Genomic DNA, 14,006 nt, shown 5'->3' with positions numbered 1-14,006 from the left:
TTATAATGCAAAAGAAATTCAATGAGAAATTTTGTAGTGGCGCTTCTACAAACACATACACTTATTAGCAGAATGATTTAATAAATCTTTATTTAGTGGACTGTATGGTAGAATAGCCTAAGTTTCCATCTGTGTCTGGAAATCCTCAAATGACCAAAAAAGATGCATCTGGAGGAGTCCAGATGAGATTTACATTTACAGTTAAATTGGGTTACACTTACATCAAATTAGGTTAATTGTTTAGTGATGTATATAAATGAGTGTGAATGATATATTTTCTGATTATCAGGCCTTTCAGAAACATGAACTCCCATTCTCTGAAAAAAATCCATTAAATCAAGCCTGTCCTCTGCATGTCAACACAATACACACAATTGCATGAGATTGAGTGCATAATACAGGTAGTCGTTGACTTACAAAGTTCATTTAGTGATTGTTCCAAGTTACAACAACACTGGAAAAAGTGACTTATGATATGTTTTTCCCACCTGTTGCAGCATCCCCCATGGTCACATGATCAAAATTCAAACCCTTGGCAACATTTAGCAACAGAAATTTCACGCTCAATTGTGGTGGTAGGTTGAGGACTACCTATATATACACACACTTTCAATGCTTTACTGTATCCTTACTATATAGTTAGAAGGAAAATACAATTTAGAGCAGACTTACCTCCACAGACCAGCCCTCTGAATCTGCCACAAGAGAAATCATCACATTCACAGTATGGCCCATATATATTTCCATATGCTGAAAGATGGCAAATACATTGTCCACAATAGCAGTCGCCTCTTCCGCTGCACAAGATCTGTTCAGGGAAACTTTTGCAGGACTCTGTAGCCAGTGCATCTTTTTCACTACATTTACAGTCTGGACCCATGTAGCCAGGGTTACACACACATACTCCACACTCGAAAGAACCATTCCCATAGTTACACTTGGAGTTATTCACCTCCGCTTCCTTCTGACAATGACAGCTACATTCGGGCTGGATCTCAATCTCCAACGCTTCATTTAGACCAGTGGCCTTCATTAGGACTTTCCTTCTCCTTTCCCCACAAGCTGAAGGGCTTAAACTTAAAGTCACATTGAAAGTGACCTAAAGAAGAGAGCAGAAAAAAAAAAAACCACCCATGTGAACGACACTCTTCATCATTTTAGCATACAAAGCACAAAGTAAAGATTCAAATGAAAACTAACTTGGAAATATTAACTGCATCACTTTGTGAAATATATAGGGTAGATATGTTTGACGTACTGTTTTATAGCATAAAATCTCAGAGCCGAGAAGTTGGAAGCCGGATGAAGGCAATTCTTCCTGTGTTGCTCCCAACAAAATAACATCGATGCGTCCAGTGGTGGGATTCAATTTTTTTTACTACCAGTTCTGCGGGCGTGGCTTGGTGGGTGTGGCAGGAGAAGATTGGTGTAAAATCTCCAATCAGAGGTGGGATTTGCTGGTTCTCCGAACTACTCAAAATTTCCACTACCGGTTCTCCAGAACTGATCAGAACCTGCTGAATGCCACCTCTGGATGGGTCTCCAGGAATTGAGATCAACTCAGGGACCTATTTACCTTCATTAGAATCTTTCTGGATAAGGTATGAAGGGTTTTGAATATATGGACATAAACCACAGGTTGGTCTGGCACAGGAGACTTGTGCATATGATGAAGTGCAGTCCATGAAAATGTATGCCTTTTAATAAAATTTCTTGGTTGTAAATAAATAGTGCTACCAGAGTCCTGAATTTAGGTGACCTTATGCAGGCAAACTGAATTCCTGCTTTGCTTCAATGAAACTTCAAGCAAAGCTACAAGCCAACTATCTCTCTGCCCCATTTCCAAGCAGTGGGGAATTTCCATTTTAGTCAAGAAAAATGGATTTTGCATATGCAGAGAAACCACATTTCTTGAAGAGACGAATCAAGGTAGAACAGTCCCACCTCAAGTTTCTGGGTGCATGAGCACCACCAAGTCAAGCAAAACATTGAGGCAGTGGTCACCTGTTTAATGCACCCCCAAATCTCACAGTCCAGGATGCTTTTCAAATGTTCCCTGTTGGGAAAGCAGCACGGTGACAGGTTTTTATCAAGTTAACATGGAAGAGATCCTTTAAACCCATGGTTTCTGCCTGTCTGGTGGGAACTGGCAGAATTGATCAGCTCCTGGTCTCCTTAATTGAACAATGCTATCTATCAAGACCTAGCAAGCAAGTCTTCTCTGTTGTGGTACTTGCCCTCTGAAATGAGAACCAGCAGAGATTCATAAGAAGCCCTCTCTGATAGTATTTCAGAAGGCCTTGAAAACTTGGCTGTTCTCCCAGGCAGGGTGGGTGTGGCTGCTCTGGTTAAACGTGTTTCAGTGAACATAGATTATTGTTCAGGCATGCAGTCCTTTTTCTTTACTACTGTGGTGTATATTTGCTATGTTGTTGTTTGATTTAAATTGTGAGCTGCTGAGTGTTATCTTGGAGTCAAGCGGTGCCTAAATCTAGTCATATAAACACAAATAAACCTTTCATCCAAAGGGAAATGGCTGTTCTCCACCATGATGTCCTAGCTGATTTGCAAGGAGCAGCTGACTAGCAGGTAATCTGTCCTGTTCCTTCTTCTTACAGATCATATGATCATTATAAAGGGGGATCCATGTGGTATAATGGTAAAGGCACTAGATCAGGATTGGGGAGACTGGGCTCTAGCTCAGGGGTGTCAAACTCGCAGGCCGGGTGCTCCACGGTCTGGCCACCCCCACCCCCAGTTTAACAAAGGGGGCAGGGGGAAGTCTTGATATGTCACGTGACAACAACATGATGTCGTGAGTTGGACCCCGTGCCCTCACCTGTTCTCAACCATGGAAGCCCAAGGGTTGACTACGGACTAGTCACTATGTCCCAGACCTAATCCATCCTCCCTTATAGAGTTGATGTTCTCAGGGGGGAAAGGAGCATCACACATATTGACTTGAGCTCTAGGAGGAAAAATGCAAGCCATAGAAGAAGCACTGAGCTTGCCAACTAATGGCTTGCTTCGGTGACAATGTATTTCAATATCTCGATATCTCTTGACCACTAATTTATACCAATTGGGAGTCCATATTAAGATTGGGATGGAAGGCAATTTGCAGTTCTCCAGAAGTTGTAGAACTTTGGTGCCTAGCAATCCTGCTCAAGATAGCCAATGGAGAAGAATCCTGGGAGTTGTAGTTTACCAATGCTCAGCGGGTCACAGGTTTATGCCAAATCTCATTCAGGGATCTCAGCTGTAATTGACTTTGCAATGGGAAACCACATTGATGAAATCATAATCTACTTACCTGTTCTCCAACTTTAATATGAGAGCATTTCTTCTGGTGTGGAAAGGCAGAGCCCTGGCTGCAGATGGCAGTAAGATCAAGTTTTAATCCATCTGTGTCTCCCAGCACCTCCAGCTCTATCTCAGACCTGAGTGACTTAAAGACACAATAGTCAATACCATGTCACTGGAAAAGTAATGCCTTATAATTGTATAACCAATAGCATCCTTCCTAGATCCGAAGATTGGGCCTGCCAGATCTTCTCTAAGAAAGGAAGCTCAAAGTTGCTGGCAGTCAGGCAGCATATAAATGTAATGTTATTTATTATTAAAATTATCATTATTAAATATGGAGCAGTAGGAGCTTATGGGAGACAGGGTCTTTTCAGAGGTGGCACCCTAAGAGATTCTGCTTAGAGAAGCTCAACTGCACATAGTTTGGACAACAATCAATTTAAAAGCATCTCCAGGTATTTTATTACCATTCAGGGTTTTTTTTTGGATTCAGTGATTTGTGTTTTTAAGCCATATTTTCTTTTTATTTTCTGGTTTTTTTTTCTTTCAAATAGTTTTATTTATAGTGATGAGTTGCCATTGTTATAGTCTGGTCTATAGCTTCTGATAAAGTACTGTATATGCATATATAGCTGCAGTGAAAATGAAAATATTCTCCAATATTCATCCTAAAATGTATAAACCTCAGAAAAACTGACAATACTTATAGCAGTCTTCTTGATGTCCTCCAGATGTGTTGGACTACAAATTCTATTACGCACAAGCTGCATTACCATTTGGAGGGCAAGAAGGTTGAGAAAGGCTGCTTAGGTATGCAAGTATGTGAAAAAGTGGATGGTTTCACAAACTGTATTAAGCCTAAATATGGCTTGTTTGGTAAAGGGCCATGTGAGAACTTATTGTTTTTGTAAACCATATTTTATGTGTACTTTGTGTGAATGTCACCAATTCTGATTTATTCAACAAAGCAGAAGTAGAATGCGTTGGCATACTTTTGAATATTAACTGCTTAGTAAAAAGAAATGTTGGAGTAGCAGTCTTGCTCTTTTTAATAACTTGATTTTCTACCAGTCTGTATTTTATATAGGGTAAGCTTGGAATAGTTTAAGGACATCAAACACTTGATTAGTATTCTTTACAATTTTTTTTTTATTTCTCAAGGCATGCACCTATATGCTTGCTAAAACCTATGACTCAGATTGGAAGGGGATATGAGAAGACCACACAACAAATATTTTGACAATTCAGACTTCCCTCCTGTGCTTATTTGAAAGGTCAACGCATCTGTGAATAATAACCTTTTGAATTTCTGCCACAATTTTAAAATGCTTCCATCATTGGAGCAATTTTAAAATGGAACCCCCTAATCACTTGAAGAACTTTAAGTGAATTCTCTTTTTGAGTGCAAAGGACAATTATGAATGCATTTTTAGAAAATGAGGCATAATGTGACATTATTGTTATGTTGGTGGGGGAGTGTCACCATATTTTTTAATAGCTTTAAAATATGAAACTTGGTGAAGTGGGGGGGAATTACTTAGTCCATTAAGAATGGATGATTGCCTGATGTATTAACAATGATTTGCCAACTTGGGTTGTGGCTTCATGAATCATTCCTCTCCCCTCCCTTTCACATAGTGATGGAAAACTCCGTTGAAATTATGATTTTTTTACTATCAATAGCCATAGAATTGGCCTATGAAAATGAATTCATTTAACTGAATTTGGTTCAGTTCTGTAAGATAAAGAGTCAACCTTTGCTCTGTATAGTCTGTTCTATTACTTAATACGAGGGATGTAAAATGTATCATTTTGGAAATAGAACATTCTGAGAAAGAGGAGATTCAATTTTGCTTCCAGATTATACTGTTCTGGTTGTTCTAGGATGGTCCAACAATTTTTTGGAAGTAAATCTTCTAAAATATAAAGTAGTTGATAGTGTTTCAGGGCCAGACCACATCCAAACCACGAGCTCAAAAAAAAAAAGAAAAAAGAAAACAAAAGAAAAGAAAAAAGTTCCACAAACTGCCAGACCACCCTCAGATTGGTACAGTATATCCCAAAGAAAAGCAGAAAAAAATTCAGCCAGTCTCTCTGACATTTTTGAAACACCCGTATTTAACAACTCATACCATCAGGAAATCCTTCCTAATATTCAGCCTGGATTTGTTTTCTTCTGCTTTCAACCAACTGGTCTAAAACATATTTTTAAAAAGACTGGGCTGAAGCAGTCATAAGAGAAATGTGTAGTGTAGAAAGAGCATTAGAAACTTATTGCTGTGCAAATAAAACTGTGTTAGTGGAGCTTCTGGCTAAAATCACATATGCTGAGAAAGGAGTCTCTTTTTTTTCCAACCATAATCCCTGAAACGAGCCATAGTGATTTATGCTTGTAATCTATATTTTATAGTTTCTATGAGTTTGTCTGAGTTTTTTATTTGCTAATGAAACATTGGACATAACCAATATTTCAGAGAGAGAAGAATGCGATGACCAAATTAATTTCTTTCCATCAAATTACAAAAATATGAAAATTTACTTAGAGTATTATTTTATTTATTTAATTTATATGTCACCGATTTTTCCGATAAGGCAACTTTTGTTCATTTTACATACCTTATATGCATCTACAATCAATTGAAGAACATTTCCAGAATCATGCTGTAGTGTTCCAACAGTAGCTCCAGGAATAAGATCTGCATATTGCTGCAAAACAGAATTATAACCTTCCCTCAGGAAAAAGAAATCAAATGTATAAGGTCACCTGATAGATGGTAAAAAAAAAAGTACCAATAAATGAAGGGACCAACTCTGATATTTTTACCTGATACATATTTATTTCCAAAGTTAAAATACAAAATAAAATTTAAAAAAGGAAAAAGAGAGTAGATAACAACAAAAAAGTGTATAAAAAATGTCAATCATGCACATAAAATATTTTCCCTGGTTGAATACTGATAAATATGCTTCATCAATAATAATTATTTCCCTCCTTGCAAAGCAAGTTCACAGTTTATAACCTTCTACCTCTATATTTGCAAAATTGCTACATAACAATAAAACCCCCACAAGGGTAGAAATCTATTATTGTGGGAAGCCCCCCCCAAAGAATGAAATATTTTAAGGAATATTAAAAAGGCAAGATATTATATTTCCCTAAATGAGAAATGGGGGAACATGTTTTTTAGAGACAGGAAGCAGACTCACTCTTAATAGCTCCCCTCAGCAGATATTTTGTGCCTATTAAGAAAGACTGCCAGCCTATTTACAAAACAAAAGATCTTTAGCTCCACGATGATGGGATTATCCTTCAGGACATAATAGGATTAACCCACTACCATTTAGCAGAGGACACAGAGCTCACTACATTGCACAATTTTCTAAGGGTATTTCAGCCATTGCATCATCTCAGAACTTCAACCAAACTTGGGAGCTCAGACAAACTCCTAGGATTTGTACTTTGTCTATAGAGCCAGCTATGACCCCTACATAACCCCTGAATGGCCTCATGGGAATCTGTTAACGGTCAATAAAATACATGTTCTTGCACAGGAACAGAAAGCTAAAGTGCAAAGCCTAAGAGGAGGTATAAACCCCGCAACTCTCAACTCCATGTGGTCAGCTGCCCAGGAGCCACATGTGGTTCTGTTTCATCATTAAACTAAGGCTGTAAGATTGCATCTGCTTTTCTTGAAGTTTCACTGACCTCAACAGGAATTCCTTCCATACAGATGTGGATAGGAATGTACTGTAAGCCACACATGGCATTATTAATGAGGCATATATGGTTTGACAGTTTTATCTGAAAGGCGTTCAGGGCATGATTCAGGCGTTCAGGGAAATTCAGTCCATTCAAGAAATGAAAGGCTGAGGGTGGGTGGAGAATGGATGGACAAGTTCTTAGATAAGGACTTTCTGGCTTTCTCCGTATATTATTTAAATCTTGAGATAGTTACCACTCACTGATCAAACAATCACATTTTCTTTAGAATTCTACATCCTTTGCTATCTCTCTGTACTTCCATATTATACGAACACTTTCACATTGCGTTATTTTTATTGTCATGTCAGAATTCCCAGGTGTTTTTGTTTGTTCCCCAAGAACATGAAATCGGATTTTGTCATGTTCAGAACTTCCCTTTTTAAAATAAAATCCCTGCTGTTTTTGTGCTTTGTGCTATATCACTTTGTTTTCTAACATTGAGGGTGGAATTAGATTTAGTACCTGCATACGTGCTAAATTTATCCTACTTTAATGAGATTAGGATTCTGAATCTAATAACATTTCTGATTAGAACGTTGAATGTTTTGTTTTGTTTTTGGTTACCATCCATCCCTTTCATCTCAATATTTATTTATTTGACTTAGAAGGCCATTCAACTCTTTATGCCCCTCTGTGTTGTATAACATTTTAAAAAGTAAGAAGAACTTTGGCTGAAATACACAGTTTATCATGTTCGCCGATCACAAAGGAGACGTGAGACTCAGTGACCTTTTAAGCTCTTTTATTTCGTTCTGAGATCGGCTCGGCTTTCTTCGGATCGGTGGCGGCTTATATTGAACTTGCCTTGCCAGCCGCCGCCAATGACACCATTTTGAATCCCCCGCGATCGGTTTCCTCCAATCGTGGGAGATTCGCAATGGGCCAATCACTGCGGCTTAGTCAATGCGTCCTGGCCAATCAGAATGGGGGGTTACAAGAATGCTAATGTAGCAATACAGAACACAGTTTTTGTGCTAATGTTGCCTCTGCTTTTTCAGCTCCCCATTGCCAGTGACTTTCACCTACTCCTGTTTTCAAGCCAGTTGAGAACAAAGCTATGATACAATGCCTTTGAGCCAATCAACTGTTCTGCAGCTAGCAGCACAACTCAGTGGCAGCAATGGAACTGGCAGACCTGCTTTTAAAGCATTTACTAGCACACTGCTGACTTCAGGAGTTCAGGAATGTGCAGGGTCCACATCAATCCAATGTACTCTCCTCAATGTAAAAAAAAAAAAGCCCATCAAAATTTTTGATGGACACCAGAAGACAGGCACTAATTAAATAATGTACTACTGGAGCCAGATAGGGTGTCATAACCAAGCATCCCCACCAAGGGATATTATAGAAACCTCCACAATGTCTAAGCTGGCTGGGTCACTAGCTGAAATAGAAAACCATGTTGTGCTGAGCTGTACCAGCCTTGGTGTTGGTTCCTCAATCTAGTTATCCACCAGGATAGCAGCCTTTGCCACAACTCAACTGGGACAGGGCTGTGGCCAGTGCTGCCAAATCATTTGGAGTTTCCAAAGGTTCAGTTCAGCAATTCTTGAACTTCAGGCAACAAACAATATGGCGCAACTTCAAATAACCTCAGTCCCCTCACCTCAGAGACCATCTCGAAAGGGCAATCTAAGAAGGATGTGAAAAGGTTTAGAGATCTTACCTGATATAAATTAACTTGTTCCTTGGTGACTGCAAAAATTAACAGAATGTTGTTTTGCACAATCTTCTCTATCAATTGTCCTAAACTTGGGTATTCCTGTGAAAATCAAAAAAGAAAAATGATCTTTACATCAATTCAGAAATAACCTACTGGTGCATGGTAAGCACCTGGACAGTGTCAGATGAAAGGCTCACATATTGGGTGCAGAGAGGGCACAGTAGGTTAATCAAAGCATGGATCCTCCATAATGCCTTCTTTCACCTTGCTAGAAGAAAGATACTAGCCCTGGAATTAAACAAAGGCTATTCTTCCTTTATGAAAAATGTAAACTCATGTTTAAGAAAAGCAGAATCTAATCCTTTTGGAAAAATACTGAAATTTCTATTAAGGAAGACAGCAATCTCAAGGCTTCCTGTAGATTCTTATTAGGGAGTTTTAATATCTGGGATCCTGGGAACAAGTCCTCACGGCAGTAGCCCAATTCTCTATAATAGACTAGTATGGCTGGCTGGGGAATTCTGGGAGGTGAAGTCCTCACATCTTAAAGTTTCCAAGTCTGGACACCCCTGCTCTACAGCCAGCATCTGCAGATAAGGATGACCATCAACCCTATCCGGTTTCTGGAAAGCAATGAAGAATTGGATTTTTGTGGGTAGGTGGGAATATACAAATGGAATAGAATCCTGATTATTGCTTTTGAGGAAATGGCACCTTGTAGTGGGATAAAGCTGAACAAATTGCTGATTATTTGTTGTTGTTTTTGTCGTGTTACATATTTACCTTCATACAGTATGAAATTAAGAGGCTTTGATGGGAGCGACATGGAAGCTTAACAAATAAATAAATACAGCTGTGTAAATAGAAAGACAGGGAACCTCATTTGAAGTTCATCTGCATCTGCTACACAAAATTATGAAGCCCAGGGGGCAGAATTGGGGAAAGGCTGCACTCAGCACTTTCACACTTTCACAAATTTGGGGTGCTGATTGAAAAAGGCTGTGTGAAGAAAAGTTCCTTCATCACACTTGGATAAGCATCCACACTGGAGCAAGGAATGACTTACGTTGAAGGGTCTTCAACAAGCCATAAAGTGTGTTTTTAAAACATTCTTTAAAACCCCAAGAAGATCATTGAGTAGTGGAGCTTGTATGCAAATGAATTTATACAGAAGAATTATAAAAATAGAGCAAGAAGTACAGTATGAGGACATCCCCAACTTTAAGAATCCATGATACAGGAATGGAGTGAGAAGCCATCTCAATTTGGTATAACAAGATGATGCTTTTTAAACTAGATTTGGGATGCCTCTTATTTACAAAATTAATGTTCCTGTAGTGCAGTGGTGGGATTCAAATTTTTTTACTACCAGTTCTATGGGTATGGCTTGGTGGGCATGGCAGGGGAATGGTACTGCAAAATCTCCATTCCCTCTACACCCCACCCCACTAACCTGCTTTCCAGTTCCATTTTCCTGTGCAGGACAACAAAGGAAGACCCAGCCAATCAGCTGGGACTCTGAACTACTCAAAGTTTCCACTACTGGTTCTCCAGAACTGGTCAGAACCTGCTGAATACCACCTCTGCTGTAGTGGTAAAAGACTTTATTGCTTTCCATTTTCCTGAAGTAGTGTGTAGGATAGTTTTCAAATGAAAACCCTGCATGAAATACAGTTCTGTGGTAAAAAAAAATTCTAATTCATCTGAAAATGGCCTTGTACAAATTATATTTTCTATATCCATTGTAGAATACTTTAAAAGGCATAATGCATGGAGTTATACAAATGCAATTTCGAATACAATTAAATGTACAAGAATGGGAGAATGGGAAAGGATTGAATAATAATAATAAAAAAAAACAATTACCAAAACAGTTGACATGGAGTATTCATTCTGTTGATCCAAGTGGCATTTTCCATCATTTGGAATAACTATTCCTGCTAATTTACTATCCATCCCAAAATGAGAATCGGCATCACTCACAAATACTAACAGATGTAATGAATCATTTCTCCAGCCAATTTTTTCCTGCAGTAAAACATTAATAAGTGATGACAGGGAGTATGAGGTAAAGCAATCTATGCAATATTTTGGTATCGCATGCAGAAATATGAAATATGATTTATCTTGTTCTTTTGATTAAAAACATGCCAAGCTCTACTCTATAAAAGGATGACAATTAGTATTCGAAAGAACTATCAGAGACAAGCCATAAGATTTTGCTGCCTGAGGTGAAGTAGTAAATACCACTCCTCAGTGAAACTGCAGAGCAGTTAAGGTCAGCCATATTATCTGAGTACTTGAAGTAGAGTATAATAAATTATATACATAATCAGCCATTCAGAATATTACTTATTGGCTTTACAAGGCTGCACAACTCTTTAAGAATTTGGGTAGCATACAGCTTTTAGAGAATACAGTAAAAACACAATTCACAAAATCTTCAAAAGGTAATTCTTTAAACAGATGATATCCTACAGAGAGCTTAACACCCACTCTAACCCAAGAGTTGGGGGAACAGCCAGGTTTTTAAATTTTTCACAAATATCGTGAGGTACTTTCACATGGGATGTTCTGATCTAAAGTAAAGCAAGCAATAAGACAGTCTTCATTTACCCCAAATCAGCATGAAACACAGATATAGTTTCTTTACCTTACAAACAGCTGCCTGCATAATTGCATCAAATCCTCCTTCTGGAGTATCTAAATTTGCACTGATTTTCTGTTTTTTCACAATTTCATTGAATCTTTCTGCATTGTCTGTCAATGACAGAACATGCTTGTATCCAAATGTTGGCAAGCAGTCAAATGCAATATTTCTGTAAAATAAAATGCTTATGCGCTTATAAAAAACAATGGAGGTCACATTAAAAAGCTTTAGGATTGAGGTGCAATTAATATGGTCCTTTATTCTTTTTAGTATTAAGCAGTACAATCTTCAGATAGATTATAGTTTATACAATTGATATCTCCTTGAAGATGTGAATTCAGTACAGTGTAACTGAGTGATAGGATTTTGAACCCACTATTTCTAGGACAACGGATTACATATCGATGCTCCAAAATAAAGCAAATTACAGGACATTTGGTGAGTAGCATTACTTGCAGAGAAGCCATTATTATCAAAAATAGCAATAGTGCTTATACTTATATACTTATATATTTCATAGTGCTTTACAGCCCTCTCTAAGTGGTTGACAAATATGTCATTTATCCTTGCCAGATCAGAAAGTGGATGGTAGTTTCCTGGTTATTGAGATCAGTGGGAACCAGAATAATTCTACAGTTGTAGCTTTGTATTCCTATTGTAGCTTTGAGTATGTTGAGATATTCAATAAATCTTGTTAATTCATAGACTTTAGAATGCCCCGTCAATATATTTCACTGGTGGAGTTTCTCAGTGCTTGGAGGAATATCCTGGTACTGCATCTGATAAGTTCTCAGTTGCCCTTTCAAGGAGCATAGCATCCTTAGCTTAATTGCCAGAAATCTAGATAATCACCATCCCTACTTTCACATAAATGAAAAGCTGATGGACAAACTGAAATAAATAATTAATATCCAGACCAGATTCTGAAATCTAGGCTAGAGACCATCCTGAGTGGAAAATACCAGAATGATTAAAGCAGGACTGGAGAGCCCATAAGGTTGATGTATCTGATCCATCAAAGCTTTCTACAATCTTGAAGATTTGGAAAGGATAATGAAAGGTGGGTCCAGAGTGTTGCCTTGAAGAGAGTTGATTTAGTATGCATTATTAAGTGTGCATAAGATTGTGAGTGGGTTCTGATTGCATGTGCATAAATGAAAGGGCTGCTGGAGGTGACTTCTCACTTTCAGCAGTCCTTGACCTATCTCCTTGCGGAGGGGAGGAACCCCCTATTCCTATATTGAAACAATGAATTCATCAAACTGCATTCAAGGAGAAATATCTCACTTAAATTCAAATCATATTTCTAAAGAGTCAGAAGAAATGTTTGAACTTTTCTACCAACCGGCAAGGATTCTTCAGATCTTCCTTCAGAGTATTGATGAATGGTAAAACTGGTTTTTCAACAAAAGACCCAAAGCCCATCTGAAAGTTACTGGTGAGCTTAGACATTTCTTTGGACAAGGTGGACCCCAGTTCCTTTATGGTTTTCAGATCATCATCCATAGAAGCTGAAAGGTCCATGAGGTAGTAGAGATCAACTGGGTAATCTTCAGTCTGACGAATGTTGATCTGTATCGTTTCTTCATTTCCTTGTGGAACCAAAGGGAAAATAGAAAACTGATCAAACCACTGTGGTTAAAAAAGGGAAGAGGAAGTACAAGTATTGACCGGGCCTCTTTATTCTCTATGTTGTATGGTATTATTCTGTGACAAAGAATATCTCAGCAGTAGCATTAACTTTTTAAATAATTAATTGTCTGATATGGATAGTGAAAAACATCTACAAAGTATAATTGCAAAATATGCTTTATACACAGACTACTACAAGAAACAACAAATTAAAAGTTGGAATGACTAGCTCGGTAAAACAAAACAAAACTGCCTTCTCCATCCCTTTGGCCAGGAAGACTTCCTTCCTGTAGAAGCATCAGAAGGTTTGTTTTGTTACCAATATTTTTCCTCTAGTTCTGAGAAGGGATGGAATCACTTTTCAGCAAACCTAAAATAAACAGTACTTTGAAACTTTGCATTCTCATGTACCATTCACTCTCTGTAATCATTTGTTCGTTCATTCATTCATTCATTCATTCACTCATTCACTCATTCATTCATTCACTCATTCACTCATTCATTCATTCACCCATTCATTCATTCACTCAATCTGGAGGTTCCCATACCTCCAGAAAATGAGATGGCAGAGAATTCCACCCAGCCTAATGCTCTTTTGTCAAAACAGTTCTGTCAGGCATGGCATCAAGCCTGTGGCAATCAATGCACATCGAAAGAAAGAAAGAAAGAAAGAAAGAAAGAAAGAAAGAAAGAAAGAAAGAAAGAAAGAAAGAAAGAAAGAAAGAAAGAGAAATTGGGAGCACCCCTTTCAGTAAGTCTTGGGCCACCTGAGTTCACATATCTACTCTTTCGAAAATATTTACACTTCTGATGGGCACAGGACTGTATTTGGTCTAATACTGTATGTTATTGGCAAAGTCCAATGCTACTAGCTATTGTTACATACTTTGTGGCATTTCTTATCTGTCATGCACATCTCCAGAGGAACGCCTGAGTGACAGGTGTTTCTAGGCCCAAGGGCCCCATATGAACTTTGAGCTACCTTCATTCAT

General features: G+C 38.2%; 1 protein-coding gene across 3 annotated transcripts in view; it reads right to left on the bottom strand.

The window, feature by feature from the left end:
* Positions 1-14,006, bottom strand: part of ITGB6 (integrin subunit beta 6) — an 88,375-nt gene that overhangs the window by 16,899 nt on the left and 57,470 nt on the right. For all 3 annotated transcript variants that reach the window (XM_087920102.1, XM_026697169.2, XM_087920103.1), the window contains 7 exons: positions 12,728-12,974; positions 11,386-11,551; positions 10,599-10,760; positions 8,736-8,831; positions 5,923-6,012; positions 3,314-3,448; positions 673-1,099 (listed from right to left, as the gene is read on the bottom strand). In XM_087920102.1, the coding sequence (XP_087776228.1) occupies positions 673-1,099; positions 3,314-3,448; positions 5,923-6,012; positions 8,736-8,831; positions 10,599-10,760; positions 11,386-11,551; positions 12,728-12,974 (1,323 nt within the window). The remainder of the gene's footprint in view (positions 1-672; positions 1,100-3,313; positions 3,449-5,922; positions 6,013-8,735; positions 8,832-10,598; positions 10,761-11,385; positions 11,552-12,727; positions 12,975-14,006) is intronic.

This window comes from Pseudonaja textilis, chromosome 1 (genome assembly GCF_049901715.1).
Source record: "Pseudonaja textilis isolate UNSWEBS1 chromosome 1, rPseTex1.2, whole genome shotgun sequence".
Taxonomy (NCBI): domain Eukaryota; kingdom Metazoa; phylum Chordata; class Lepidosauria; order Squamata; family Elapidae; genus Pseudonaja; species Pseudonaja textilis.
This window is presented reverse-complemented; position numbering and strand designations above follow the sequence as displayed.